At 42.1% G+C, this 14,234-nt stretch overlaps 1 protein-coding gene and 1 long non-coding RNA gene across 2 annotated transcripts; both read left to right on the forward strand.

Moving 5' to 3' along the window:
* The first annotated feature begins 164 nt into the window (after positions 1–164).
* LOC110173548 (ectonucleotide pyrophosphatase/phosphodiesterase family member 7-like) lies at positions 165–7,832 on the forward strand. Its single transcript, XM_055152669.1, is given in 6 exon segments — positions 165–399; positions 1,249–1,394; positions 2,899–3,009; positions 3,011–3,529; positions 5,654–5,891; positions 7,717–7,832. Coding segments are annotated over 6 exon segments (1,365 nt in total).
* Positions 7,833–13,402: 5,570 nt separating this feature from the next.
* Positions 13,403–14,044, forward strand: LOC129408660 (uncharacterized). The gene is made up of 3 exons (XR_008632059.1): positions 13,403–13,612; positions 13,691–13,785; positions 13,948–14,044. It is a non-coding gene; the product is annotated as an uncharacterized LOC129408660 (long non-coding RNA).
* Positions 14,045–14,234: the final 190 nt, after the last annotated feature.

The raw sequence follows: 14,234 nt of genomic DNA on the forward strand, positions 1-14,234 counted from the left end.
AAGAAACATAAGATTAGAGTCAAGTTTGTCATAAACATCAGCTGGTCTTTCAAGAACTGAGCAGATAAGATAAACCATGAAACTTTGCTCTGAGCTTCAGAAGGATCAAGCAGTCGGAGAGGAAACACACTGGAAACAGCCTGGACTAGAATCAGTTTTTGAAAATGCGTGCTCCAGTGGTCTTGTGTCTCCTCTGGGCCTCCGTAGCGTTGGCGTCGCCGGTGAACAGGCAGAGGCAGAAGCTGTTGCTGGTTTCGTTCGATGGGTTTCGGTGGGATTACGACCGCGATGTGGACACTCCGAACCTGGACCAGATGGTTAAAGACGGAGTGAAGGCTCAGTACGTCACTCCTCCGTACCTCACCATCACCAGCCCCACGCACTTCACTCTGCTCACAGGTAAAGATCTGAACACTCCTTTAACCTGCTGCAGCTGAGACAATGCAGATGGTTGAAACGTGGAAGGCAGAGGCTTAGCTGCTCAATCATCTGATTTACATTTTATTGTAATCATAAACATCCATCCTTCAATTTTCTTCCTCTTATCCGGGGCTGGGTCGCGGGCAGCAGTCTAAGCAGGGACTCTCAGACTTCTTTCACTCCAGGCCTGGGGGCAGCATAAACAGTAACTGCAAAAGAGCATAATTTAATATTTATTTTGAAACATATTTGTAGCATAGGGTTATAGAGAGGTGTTCAATACAGCAAGGTTTTCAAATAGATGCATTTTACAGAGGCACAACACCTCTAAAACACTCATTTCAGGCCTAATTTAGGTCAGTTTCACAATGTAATAATATAATACAATGACAGAAATACTTTAATTTGCAGCTGAACGTACTGCCTATGATCATTTGGGTCAATTCAGATGAAAGCCTGAGGGCCGTGTTTGGCTCCTGGGCCATAGTTTGAACACCCCTGATTTAGACACAACACTACACATACTAGTAGATCCAAGTTTGTTGTAGTTGTGGTAGGACATGTAATTACTGCGTATTAACTGGTCTAACAGCAGAACGTAGAGATTAAACAAGAGGGGTCCCAGGATTGACCCCTGGGGCACTCCACAGGTCAAGGCCATATGACAGATATTACAGGTCTCCCTCTACACAATGACAGAAATTATCCAAGAGTCCGTTCACACTGGTCCTGGTTTAGGCTCATTTTTCTGATGTAAACCAGGTTTGTTCCTGTTCTAGTCCAGGTTTAGTTTTAGGTTTGATAGTGACCGCCTTCTCTGCTCCTCAGGTCTGTACGTGGAGAACCATGGGGTGATTCACAACATGTGGTTCAACACCACCACCTCAAGGATGCTGCCGTATTATCAGACCCAGTTCAAGAACGAGTGGTGGGACAACGGCTCTCTGCCCATCTGGATCACTGCACAGAGACAGGTCTGTCCAAAACAATGCCATACTGTGGAACATTCCAGGCAGAGCAATAACATCGGCATGGAGACAAGCAGTTGACAGCCTCCACATGTAAAGTTAGTGCACCTTTAATAGTGCATTTTATTGAAGAAATTATAAGTGAAATAATGACCAAGGGTAAGACACAAACATAAGGTTAGACAGGCCCAATCCTGTGTAAATGGTGTTACACTAAACTACTCCCACCTCTATTCTGAATATCTGAGTACAAAAGGCTTTACCTTCTATTGTGTACTCTGCTGCTGTTTACTGTTTTATTCATCAATGTAAAACTGTAGAGGGTTTGAACCTTATCTGAAAAGAGGATTATCTGTGTCTTTCTATACCATTTGCCTTAAAAGGGCCCATCTCATGCAAAATCTACTTTTCAGAGCTTTCTACCTTCTAAGAGTGATGTGTGGGCCTTGTATATGTCGCTGAAGTGGTTTTTAGATTGATTTGGCGTTTTTTTTAAACAAATTGCAGCGTATTTCTAGCACCCTCCCACGTGACAACGAACTAAAGCTGCTACAATGATGACATGGCAGATACACATATGACGCATTTGACGTAGCAGAAAGTGCTTCACATCCACCCCCTTCACCCCGCATCGGCTGACAATTCCCACATGAACACCTAAACAAACGCGACAGCATAAGCTCATTGTTCTAACTGCAGTGTACATGATATAATAAGTTGATCTACTAGTGTTTATTAATACTTAATCAGTAACGCTCAGCTGATGTCGACACGGTGCTTGAGCTTCGTGCTCCTCAAAGTCCTCGTCCGATTCCGGGTCCAACACATGCGGCTGAACGCGCTGTATCTCCATGATGAATAAAAGTTTATTCCTGCCTCTATCAGGGTGCACGCCTGTCTCCCCCTCCCTCCCTGAGATGGGCGGAGGAAGGGCGGCTCACTCGTCGCCTACGTCACGTTTGGAGGGCGGAGCCTGTGTTTTCTCAGGACGGGCGGGGGGAGGAGCAATAGTCGGTCTTTCATAGTTCCTGGTCTGTGACTGTCTCCAAGAAATCAGTAAGATTTCATAACTATTGTGTAATGGATGTTCCAAAACCCAAATTGTGCTTGTTTATGTGCAGAAAATACAATGTGAAAAGAGTTTTTTTGCATGAGATTGGAACTTTAACAACCCACTTAATTTGGAACCAGCAGAGCACAAAACACCATTCAGATCGATATTGCAGTGCAAATAAGATATAACTCTGTAAGATCAATATAGAAATAGTTCAGAAAGAACGGAGGAGGGACTCTCAGCAGAGGTTAAGCCAATTATAACAGCCTATATTTTTACCATTGTTATCTTCTTAGCAACTGTACTGCTTCACACCAAAAGTTGTGCAGGCTCAAACGAATCAGCTGGAGCCATACCTCAAACCTTCCAACAATCCAGCTTGCAGCACAAACTTAATACCAACCTTGTTATCATTCCAAATACATTTTCACTTTTCTGTTTCCTAATCTTTTCCAGGGTCTCAAAGCCGGCTCCCTGCACTTCCCCGGCACGGCTTCCAGCTACGACGGAGAGAGCGCTTCAGTCCGAGAGGTGGAGCCGCTAATGTACAACTACAAGAACGAAACCTGCCTGGAGAGAAAACACGGACAAGGTCATGAGCTGGTTCAGAGACAAAGATCTGGATTTTGTCTCTATGTATTTTGGAGAACCGGATAAAACTGGACATCGCTACGGCCCAAACTCACCCGAAGTTAAAGAAATGGTGAAGCAAGTCGATCGTACAGTTGGATATATTCGTCAAGCTGCCAGAAATTATGGTTTAGAAGATCGATTAAACATCATAATCACCGCTGATCATGGGATGACCAATGTGTACCGAAATGGACTTGTTGAAGAAATCACACTCTCTAAAATTCCTGGGTTTTCCTTCAAAGATGTAGAGTTTTATTTGTTGGACTATGGACCCAGTGGGATGATCCTGCCCAAACCAGGGATGTTGGAAAAGGTTTACAACGCCTTAAAAGGGGCTCATCCACATCTGCACGTTTATAAGAAAGAAGAGCTCCCTGAACGCATGCACTTCACGAAGAGCGAGCGCATTTTACCCATCATCCTCTGGGCTGACTCTGGATATGTCATCAATGGGGTGAGTAGAACAACCTTTCTGAGAAGTAGAAACACAAACTCATACTTTAAAGGTAAATTTGAGCAGCAAGATGAATTCACACAATATTCTCGCTGGTTCACAAATTCAAACGACAAACTGTTCTGCTCCTGCTGGTGCGAATGAGCCTGAGTCGACAGTGGCTGCAGATTGGACCAATCACAGGGCAGCACTGTGGTGTGGGCGGAGAGAAAATGGAGATGACCAGTTTGATTTCTTGGCTTGTTCAGCTGTTGATGCTTCAGTCAATGAGATTCAAGCTTTTGTCTGGATGTTTCACCTTTTCCTGTTCATGTTCAGAGAGACTCGTCCCAGACTGATACATATGTTGAACTCATTGTGTTGTTGTGTTGTGTGTTCAAGTGCTACACATCTATAATAATAATAATAATAATAATAATGCATCAGTTTTAGCGCTTTTTTGGACACTGCAAGATGCAGAGCATTATTCATTCACTCCAGACCCAGTGGTGGTAAACTACTACTGTAGACACAGCTGCCCTGGGGCAGACTGACGGAAGCGAGGCTGCCAATCGGCACCATCGGCCCCTCCGACCACCAGCATCACTCACACACACACCACTTTCATACTAGGCAATATGGGTGAAATGCCTTGCCTAAGGACACAACAACAGGTCAGAGTCCTGCACTAGGTCAGTGTACCCTTTGGGCAGATTTTAACGTTCTGGAATTTTACTGGCAGGTATGCAGGCAGGTAGGGATTACACACGGGCCGGTCAGGTGAATCAAATGAACCACAAACGGAAGAAAAATACTTGATGTGCATTCCAGGTTGCCCTGGAAACAAGTGACATTTCCTGGCCTTTTCCGATGATGAACGATGGACCAGGCTGAGAGAAACTTCAGTGTTTTTATTACATAAAACCAGCAGCGGAGGTGAACTGCTTGTCAGCTGTGTTCCTGGTATAGTCCTGGTTTAGTCCTGGTTTAGTCCTGGTTTAGTCCTGGTTTAGTCCTGGTTTAGTCCTGGTTTAGTCCTGGTTTAGTCCTGGTTCAGTCCTGGTTTTTAGTCCTGGTTTTAGTCCTGGTTTTAGTCCTGGTATAGTCCTGGTTTAGTCTTGGGTGGTTTAGTCCTGGTTTAGTCCTGGTTCAGTCCTGGTTTAGTCCTGGTTCAGTCCTGGTTTAGACCTGGTCCAGTCCTGGTGTAGTCCTGGCGATCAGCTCTGTGGTTGCGGCATGTGTATATTTATAATCCTCTAATGACACGGCATAAATTCAGTCCTGGTTTAGTCCTGGCTTAGTTCTGGACTATTGGGCTGTCGGACTAATAGACTGACCCTGATTTATCAGGGGAATGGGCGGGTAACAGGTGGAATGTTAATGGTTCAGGGCGGGTGCATATTTAACTTTGATCTAATCACGGGTTAACAGGCGGGTGTGGTGCCTTACAGCATGGGATCGGGTCTCCAAAAATGGACCTGTACAGGACTCTGAGCCAGATTATCTTAAAGAGCATCCACTATCTATCTTCATGTAAATAGATAAGGTTAATGCCATGCTGTGGGGCCATACTGTGTCGTCACTATGACACCAAAAGTGAGCACCAACACACTTATAAACAAAGAGCTTGTGGATGACCCTTTTGTCAGTGTAGATTACTAGTGTATTTTCCCTCCTTTTAGCTTTTGTTTCTGTTTTTAAGCCCAGGTCGGGGTTATACCTGATCACTGTTATCCCTCTGATAATATTCGTCTTATTTTTGTCATTATCAGACCCGAGCATCGACCTGTGCTCAGATAAAGACGAGAAAACACAGGTGTGCATGTTACAGGGATTATGATAAACGATAGTGACATTTCAAAGGTGAGAGAAAGTGCAGCGTTCCCCCAGTGTTAGTTTGTCTGTGCAGTGGCCATCTTGATTATTTCCTGTATCACATCCACCAAGTAAACCTCACTTAAAACTAATGGGATGACAGAATGTTGTGATGTTGTGAGAGATACAGAACACAGTGCATTTATGAATTGGAATGAGGGACATCAATTCTAGTAGAAGCAGCAGCAAGAGTAGTAAAAGTACTATTGTAATCATAGTAGTAACAATAGTAGTTGTACTCACTCAGCCCCTCCTGTCTGTCTCTTGCAGTACTTTCCAGTGCAGTTTAATAAAGGGGAGCACGGCTTTGATAACACAGAAATGGACATGAAGGCCTTCTTCAGAGCTGTGGGACCAGCCTTCCACCAGAACCTGGAGGTGGGACCCTTCGAGACGGTCAACATCTACCCACTCATGTGCCACATCCTGGGGATAACACCCGAGAAGAACGACGGGTCTCTGGAGGTCACCAGACACATGCTGAGGAGCGAGGGAGGAGGAGGGACAGGTGAGGAGAGACAGATACTTAGGTTAGGTTCGGTCGCTTTATTCGTACCCGTAGGTAAATTTGCTTTGCAGATTTGAGAGGCAGGTTCCACATTTCACATTTCATTCATCCACAAAACACTTATAAAAACACAATTACAAAATAAAGTGTTACAGTGCTCCAGTGCAGAATGATTTGTTCCATAAACAATTAGTTAAATTCATCCATCACGCTTGGGTAAAATCACAATAAATATTAACTATGTTAAAAACTCACAATCTTAGATAAATAGATTACAATTTATTCATAAGTACGACAGCAGCCGGAACGAAGCTCCTTTTAAAATGATTTGTTCTAGATCTTGGAACTAAAAGTCCCTGACCAGAGGGAAGCAGCTGAAACTCTGAGTTTAGTGGATGATACAAAATCCTCTGGGACGTCCTCTGTAACTGTCTCCAGTCCAGAGAGTCCAGGCGGCTCTGAGGATGGACAATCACCTCACTCGTCCATTTAACCAACTGATTCAGGGAGTTCTTGTTTTTAGCAGAAATGCTCCCAAACCATGAGACCAATCAAAACGTTAAAACCGGTTCCATAAATGTTTTATAAAACAGTGTCATCATGGTTCTGTCTACACGGTAAAAGGACAACTTTCTCAGACAGTGAAGGCGCTGGTGCCTCTTTTACACAAAGCAGAACAATTACTAGACTTGAGTCTAGTAAGAAAAAATATAAGATATGATCTTAATATATTATACTAATTAATATCAATAATATATAAATATGAACGAACGGGAGATTTGGAAAAGTCAAAAGGCTGAACTAGCCAAAACCACGCATTCAGGTGTTGACGCTCTAGAAGCGCGTCCAGGGTGTCGGCATCAGAAATTTTAAATGCTGAACTTTTGGCATTGGCCGCATTGAATCAGGGATGACTATCCAGTGTGTGTGAGCCACAAACACCACAAAACAAGAAATCTATGCCCTGTCATAGCAGAGGGTAAATATATATGTAAATTATATTACACACACACACACACACACGACAACCACCGAGCCGATCAACAGGACTAACCAAGACCAAACCACTACTGAACCAGTACGAAGTCAGGACTGAACCAGGACTAAAAGAGGTCTAAACTAGGACTAAAAGAGGTCTAAACCAGGACTAAACCAGTGTCATTAGTGTGTCATTGGCAGAGTATAAATATATATACACCGCAGCCGCTGAGCTGATCGTCAGGACATGTGTCTAGAGCATCTGAATTCAAATGAAAAGGCGTCCAACTAGAGGCGTCCAGATCATGTTTTGATGCCCCTGTTTGAACGCAGCCTAACAGTGGTGGAACATAACAAAGTAAAAGTAGTAAAGTACTGTACTTATATGTATACATTTTTTACTTTTACTTCACTACATTTGAGAGCAGGTGTTGGTACTTTGTTGGTGTTGGTAGAATAGGACTGAAAATAAGTTGTTGTTTTGTTTTGTTTTTCTTTTGAGACCTGCTGAAAAGGCTGAGGAGTTTATTGTGACATTCATAGTTTGAGCAAACAAAAATATACAAATAAAAACTGCTAGGAAAAAAAAAAAAATCAATTAATTTGCTTCTGTTCAACAAAATTTACCACAAATCTATATCAAAATCACTGCATTTGAAGCTCAAAATACTTTTACTTTTTACTCCTAAAGTACAATTTAAACAGATTAAATAGGTACTTTAATACTTTTACTTAAGTAGATTTTTTTGCTCCAGTATCTGTACTTTTACTTAGCAAACTTGAGTACTTCTTTCTGAACATACCTTAAGTTACATTCACACAGATTTCTTCCCTCTTTGTGTTACAGGGATAAACTTCTTACCAAAAGTGTTTCTGGGGTTGGCGGCTGTGGCTGGGTTTCTGGTGGTGACTTTTATTGTGATCACGACGAAAATGATTCTGAAGAGGAAAAAGAAGAGGTAAAAACTGGCTTGAAATTATAGTATTCATCGGAATTTGAGTACTTTAGACAATCGCTTTGAGAGCTCTTATGTTAAAGTGGATAGTGCTTATTTATATTAACTTGAATCAGTTTTTGATCAAATTTTATGTAGTACACTGCAAAAAAAAAAAAAAAAACCCCCACAATATTTAGCTAAATTAAAATGACTTAAATTAAGAACATTTTACTTTAATTGTGTCGATTCACCTTGACAAGTAAAATGATCAATGGAATAAGTGTTTCTTAAAGGTTGTATAGAGGATTTTCCAAGGAACGAGAAATCCAGCGACTGTTTGTCCTTTTTCAAATGTTGCACATGCGTGAAACCACCCCCCCTCCCCTACAGCTCCTACGTAGAAACACCTCCTCCCGTCTCCTCTTTACACCAGAAACAGGTTTGTTTACAGCCGGTGCTGCACATGACTTGTAAACAACTAACTACAGTGTTGGTTAGGCAAGACGGAGAAGTGAGGAGCGGGGGAGGGGGTGACGCGGACATTTCGTGCACGGAGAAGAAGTGAGGAGCAGGGAGAAGAGCGGAGCAGGGAGCAGGGAGGGGAGCAGTAAGGGGTGCAGAGAAGGGTGCGCGGAGATTCGGTGCGACTGAACTAGCTATAACACGCAGCAGCAAGCGGACTCTTTCTTTGCCTTGAAAATTACGTTTTCAGACACAGGATAAAAACGTTTGTAAAGTTAGTCTTCTACAAAATAGAGCAAAGGTACTAAATGTTCCTAGAGATACAGTTGGAAGCATAGTTCGAAAGTTTGAAGTTAAAGGAACAGTGGCTACAAGACGTGGACGTGGTAGAAAGAGAAACTATCAACGGCTGCCACCAGAGTCCTGAGGAGGCAGGTGGTAAGAAACCCTTGACTGACTGCAAAAGACCCTGCAGCAAGACCTGGTGGCAGCAGGCACTGAGGTTTCAGTTTCCACAGTAAGACACAGACTAAACGCTGAAGGGTTCTATGCTCAAACTCCAAGTAGTACACAACTACTGACCCAAAGGCACAAGAAAACTCTGCTCAAATTAGCTCAAAACTATATAAATAAACCAAAGAGTTGGAGATTCTATTCTGGGGAGCGATGAAACAAAATTGGAACTTTTTGGGCTTATGGATCAGCAGTACGTCTGGAGGAGGAAGGATAATACACTGAAAAAAATACCCTGGCTACAGTGAAGCATGGCGGTCGTTCAGTGATGCTCTGGGGCTGCTTCACTTCCTCTGGCACTGGAAACCTGCACCATGTAGAGGGCAAGATGGATTCAATCAAGGACGGAGAAAATGTCATGTCATCTGTGAGGAAACTGAAGGTTGGACGTCATTGGACCTTCTAGCAGGACAATTATCCCAAGCCTACCTCAAAATCCACAAAGGCTTGGTTTCAGAAGAACTCCTGGAAGATACTAGAGTGGCCATCACACTCACCTGATTGAACCCCACTGAAAATCACTGGAAAATGCAGTTGCGGCACACACACCCAAGAATATTAGTGAACTGGAGGCACATGAGGAATGGGCCAAGATTCCTCAGGAACACTGCCAAGCTGGTGTGTGACTATTTATCATGTTTGCAGCAGATCATAACAGCAAAAGGTGCTCTACTAAGTACTTAAGATGTTTGTCTTGAAGGGGTTAAACAATTTTAAGACTGCAGTAGTAGCAGTAGCACAAAAGTAGCCTTTTGTGTTAAATTTGGAGAAACCACTTGTAATATTGGTTGTGTTGAGCTATTTAAATTGTTCTTGTTTGATTTCTTTTTTTTTTTTATAAACAGCTGCTAGTTTGTACATTTTACCAATAAACCTCATTTGCAGTGGGGGTTCAATAATTTTGATTTCAACTGTACTTGAGTAATTTCTTGGAGAAGTACTTCTAGTTTGAAGTCAAAATATTCTTGAGTCTTTTGGCTACTCTACCCACCCCTGCTTAAATGTTAACCAGTGAAAGAGAGCAGACTTACTCACAGTTCCAGAATCACAGATCACCACAGGTAAGTTGGTAAGTGGTTTATTACAGTAATTTTGTGGTAGGTAGACAGACAGGTAGAGTATCTCACTAAAGTGAGTACACCCCTCACATTTCTGCAAATATTTAATTGTCTTTTCATGGGACAATACTGAAGAAATGACACTGATTCAATGTAAAGTATTCTGTGTTCAGCTTGTATAACGGCGGTAAATTTGCTGTCCCCTCAAAATAATTCATCACACAGCCATTAATGTCTAAACTGATGTCAACAAAAGTGAGTACACAAGTGAGAATGTCCAAATTGGGCCCAAAGTGTCAATATTGTGTGGCCACCATTATTTTCCAGCACTGCTTTAATCCTCTTGGGTATAGAGTTCACCAGTGCGTCACAGGTTTCCACCTCCACGCCTCCATGACGACATCATAGAGCTGGTGGACGTTAGAGACCTTGTTCTCCTCTACCATCTGATTGAGGACGGCCACAAAATAGGGTTTAGGTCTGGTGACATGCTTGGCCACTCCATCACCTTCATCACTGGTCGTCTTGGAGGTGTGTTTAGGGTCATTATCATGTTGGAATATTGCCCTGCGGCCCAGTTATCGAAGGGAGGGGACCATGCTCTGCTTCAGTATGTCACAGTACATGTTGGCATTTATGGTCCCCTCACTGAACTGTAGTTCCCCAGTGCCGGCAGCACTCATGCAGCTCCAGACCATGACACTCCCACCACCATGCTTGACTGTAGCCAAGACACACTTGTGTTTGTACTCCTCACTTGGTTGCTGCCACACACACTTGACACCATCTGAATAGTGATGGCCAAATGAAGCCCCATGAACCATCTGGGGCTTTCCGGCAATTGTACTGGTACAGGAGTCAAAGCCTCGCCACGTGATGCAATATGTTCAACTACACCAATCATGTTTCATTGAAAACATCACACTCAGTGGTTGCATTTATCAAATAAAAAGATCTTCAATTCTGTAATCTTCTTCTGCATCAAGTATTTATTTTAAGCACTGTCCACATCAAACACCTCAGAGACAGAGACAGACACAGACAATCAACACGACTATAAACTGTCCCAGTGCTTCTTGCTTCTTCTGATCCACTCTGAACCACTTCAGCAGTGGCATGATCCATGAAATTTGCTCAAATAACAAATATAATTTTTGAGCTGATAGAATGTTGAACTGACTGTACATCATATTCAGTGAAAAAAAACTAATACAAGGATATATGTAGGTTACACAGCCATATTCTGGTAGTAAAACCAAAATGCTCTAAATCACAGGTGTCAAACATACGGCCCGGGGGCCAGATCCAGCCCTCCAAGACCTTTAATGTGGCTCTCGGTTGATTTTCTACTAAAATATTTTAATTATATTTTCTATTAAACATTGTTAATTTTCTGTGGTGTTTATCACAGCAGTGTCTCCAGTGTCTCTGTACGTGGCCCCTCCCACCAGAGCAGCACAAATGAAGACTTGTCTCTTTCCAAACGCTCTTAAAGGATGATTGTTTTGACTGTTGACCGTGACACCCTCATCAGAAAAATGTCCAACATGAGAAAAGTGGAGCCGAGTGCAGAATTTTTCCAAGAAAAATGTACTTATTCCTATTTGCACACAAAGTTCATTGTGTTGAAATTACATTTTTCTTCAAGTTTCAGGTTGTTCATAATATATTTGTAAAAGAAAGAATTCATCAATTTTGAGAAACAGTAAGATGCAACATTTTAAACATAGGAATAACCTTTGATACAGACACCCTTTTCTCTTTTGAAAGTTCCTCTGCCATCGCTTGAGCCAAAATTTCAGCAGTGTGAGCCTGTTGGAAGTGCTCAACTCCGAGCAACACTGAGCCCATTTTGTCATCTCTATCAATAAAGTGACATGTAATGGCCAAATAGGCATCCATGTTGATAGAGGTCCACATGTCATGTTTTCTTTAAGGCCTGAAAGAGATGCAAATACACTTCAGTTTAAACACAATACATCCAACAAATACAGAGCACACACTTTTCTAGTGGGAAGCATAGTTTGGGGCCACCAGCAGCATAAGCTCCTTAAAGCCTTCACCCTCCACAATATTAAATGGCTGCATATCTTTAATTACAAGGTTGGCAACTGCTTCATCCATTTTTGCTTGTGATTTCTGATGAAAGTAATAATGAAGCAAGTAATTTAAAATGTCATGAGACATACAGAATGATGAGAAAAGATAAATGTAGATGGAGCATTTTCAGGTTCTGCAACATGTAATGTCTGAGCATTGCAGAGGTGTTGCCATTATGCACAAACTCTCCATCGCAGATTTTGCATCTAACCTTAAGACAAGGAAGTATAATGCTTGAAGTAAAATTTTAAACATGTTCATTGTAATATTCTAGTTATGTTATATGTATTTAAAAAGTTAAGTGGTAAATTTTGCATATATGGGGCTTATTTGAACTCAAAGAAAAAAAATTATAGGCATTTTTGAGAGGCAAAGTTCAAAAGATAATTTCAGATAACCTTGTTTGGTGCAGCCATTTCAAAGTTGCGTGTGTGTGTGCGACATTCTAAACTAACCTAATTTAGCTAAATTAGGCCTAACTAAACCTGAATACAAAACCTTTACTTTTTTCTAGCACTTATCACTGACACTGACTCTCAAACTACAATCAACCTCCGACACCCATGGAGGTGCCGCGAGGTACTACGTGCTTTTATTTTGAAAAGTGACATGTAGACTAAACCACTCATGTGGGAAGTGAGGCTTCGCTTTATGCTGGTCACATGGTTTTTAGCAATCTGACACAAGAGTCGAATTGGGGCTTCAAGCGACACACCCCCTTTTATTCGGTACAAGCCTCGGTGCCTCAGCTTCAAATGACCAATCACTACATGACACTCATCACCATACTTGACTGTAGCCAAGACACACTCGTCTTTGGACTCCTCACTGGTTGCCACCACACACATCTGAACCAAATAGTTTTATCTTGGTCTCATCAGACCACAGGATATGCTTCCAGTAATCCATGTCCTTAGTCTGTTTGTCTTTAGCAAACTGTTTGCGGGCTTTTTTGTGCATCATCTTTAAAAGAGTCTTCTTTCTGAGACAACAGCCATGCAGATCAATTTGATGCAGTGTGCAGTGTATAGTCTGAGCACTGACAGACGGACCCCGCACTCCTTCAACCTCTGCAGCAATGCTGGCAGCACTTGTATGTCTATTTCCCAAAAACAACATCTGGATATGACGTTGAGCACGTGCACTCAGCTTCTTTGGTCGACCATGGCGAGGCCTGTTCTGAGTGAAACATGTCCTGTTAAATCTCTGTATGGTCTTGGCCATCGTGCTGCAGCTCAGTTTAAGCATGTTGGCAATCTTCTTATAGCCTAGGCCATCTTCATGTAGAGCAACAATTTTTTTCTTCATATCCTCAGAGAGTTCTTCTTTAATGACCAGTATGAGAGTGTGTGTGAGTAATAACACCAAATATAAACACACCTGCTCCACTTACACACCTGAGACCTGTAACACTAACAGGTCACATGACACAGAGGAGAGAAAATAACAAATTAGGCCCAATTTGACATTTTCCCTCAGGGGTGTACTCACTGTTGACATCAGTTTAGACATTAATGGCTGTGTGTGGAGTTCTTTTGAGGACAGTAACAATACTACCAGTACAATAACAGTAGTTACTCTGTTTTACAAGCTGTCCACAGCTTGCAGAAGTTGTGAGGGGTGTACTCACTTTTGGGAAATACTGTAAGCAGGCACATGGACACAGGGAAAGGTAAGTTAAAAAATATACTCAAATTCCAGAAGCAGCAAGAGAAGGATTCACTAACAGAGCTGTGACAATGAACATCAGGAGTGGTTGAAGAGGCAGGTTCTTCTACTGCAGCTGATGGGATGATAGGAGACAGGTGGGCCCTCATGCTCTGGTGCCGCCCATGTCGCACCCAGGTAAATTGGAAACTCAGACAGAACACAGAAGGGAGAGGGAGGGGGAGTCAAAAACCAAGAGCAGATATTAAAACAAAATTCAAATCATTTTAACTCTTCTGTTTTTTTCTCTAGTGTGATATTGTAAATCAAATCTTGACCCAGTGACATTGTGTGTTTCAGATCAACAGATGGAGAGAAAAAAGAGAAAAAAGAGGAAGAAGGGGAAGTCCAGCAAACTTCATTTTAAGTCTGTCTCTGTGTTCATCCTTTGCTCACCTCAAACTGTAAAAATCAATATATTTCAAATAAAATTGCCTCAAAATGGGGGCTTTAGTAAGTCTTTATTTATTTAAGTAAGTACGTCTTTATTTATATAGGGCTTTTCACAGACATTTTTTTTTTCTCACAAAGACGCTTTAAAGCATTATTCAGCATTATTCATTCACTCTGTACCTGGCGATGGTAAG

Source organism: Boleophthalmus pectinirostris, unplaced genomic scaffold (genome assembly GCF_026225935.1).
Source record: "Boleophthalmus pectinirostris isolate CB_2022bp ecotype Guang Dong unplaced genomic scaffold, ASM2622593v1 HiC_scaffold_17, whole genome shotgun sequence".
Taxonomy (NCBI): Eukaryota; Metazoa; Chordata; class Actinopteri; order Gobiiformes; family Gobiidae; genus Boleophthalmus; species Boleophthalmus pectinirostris.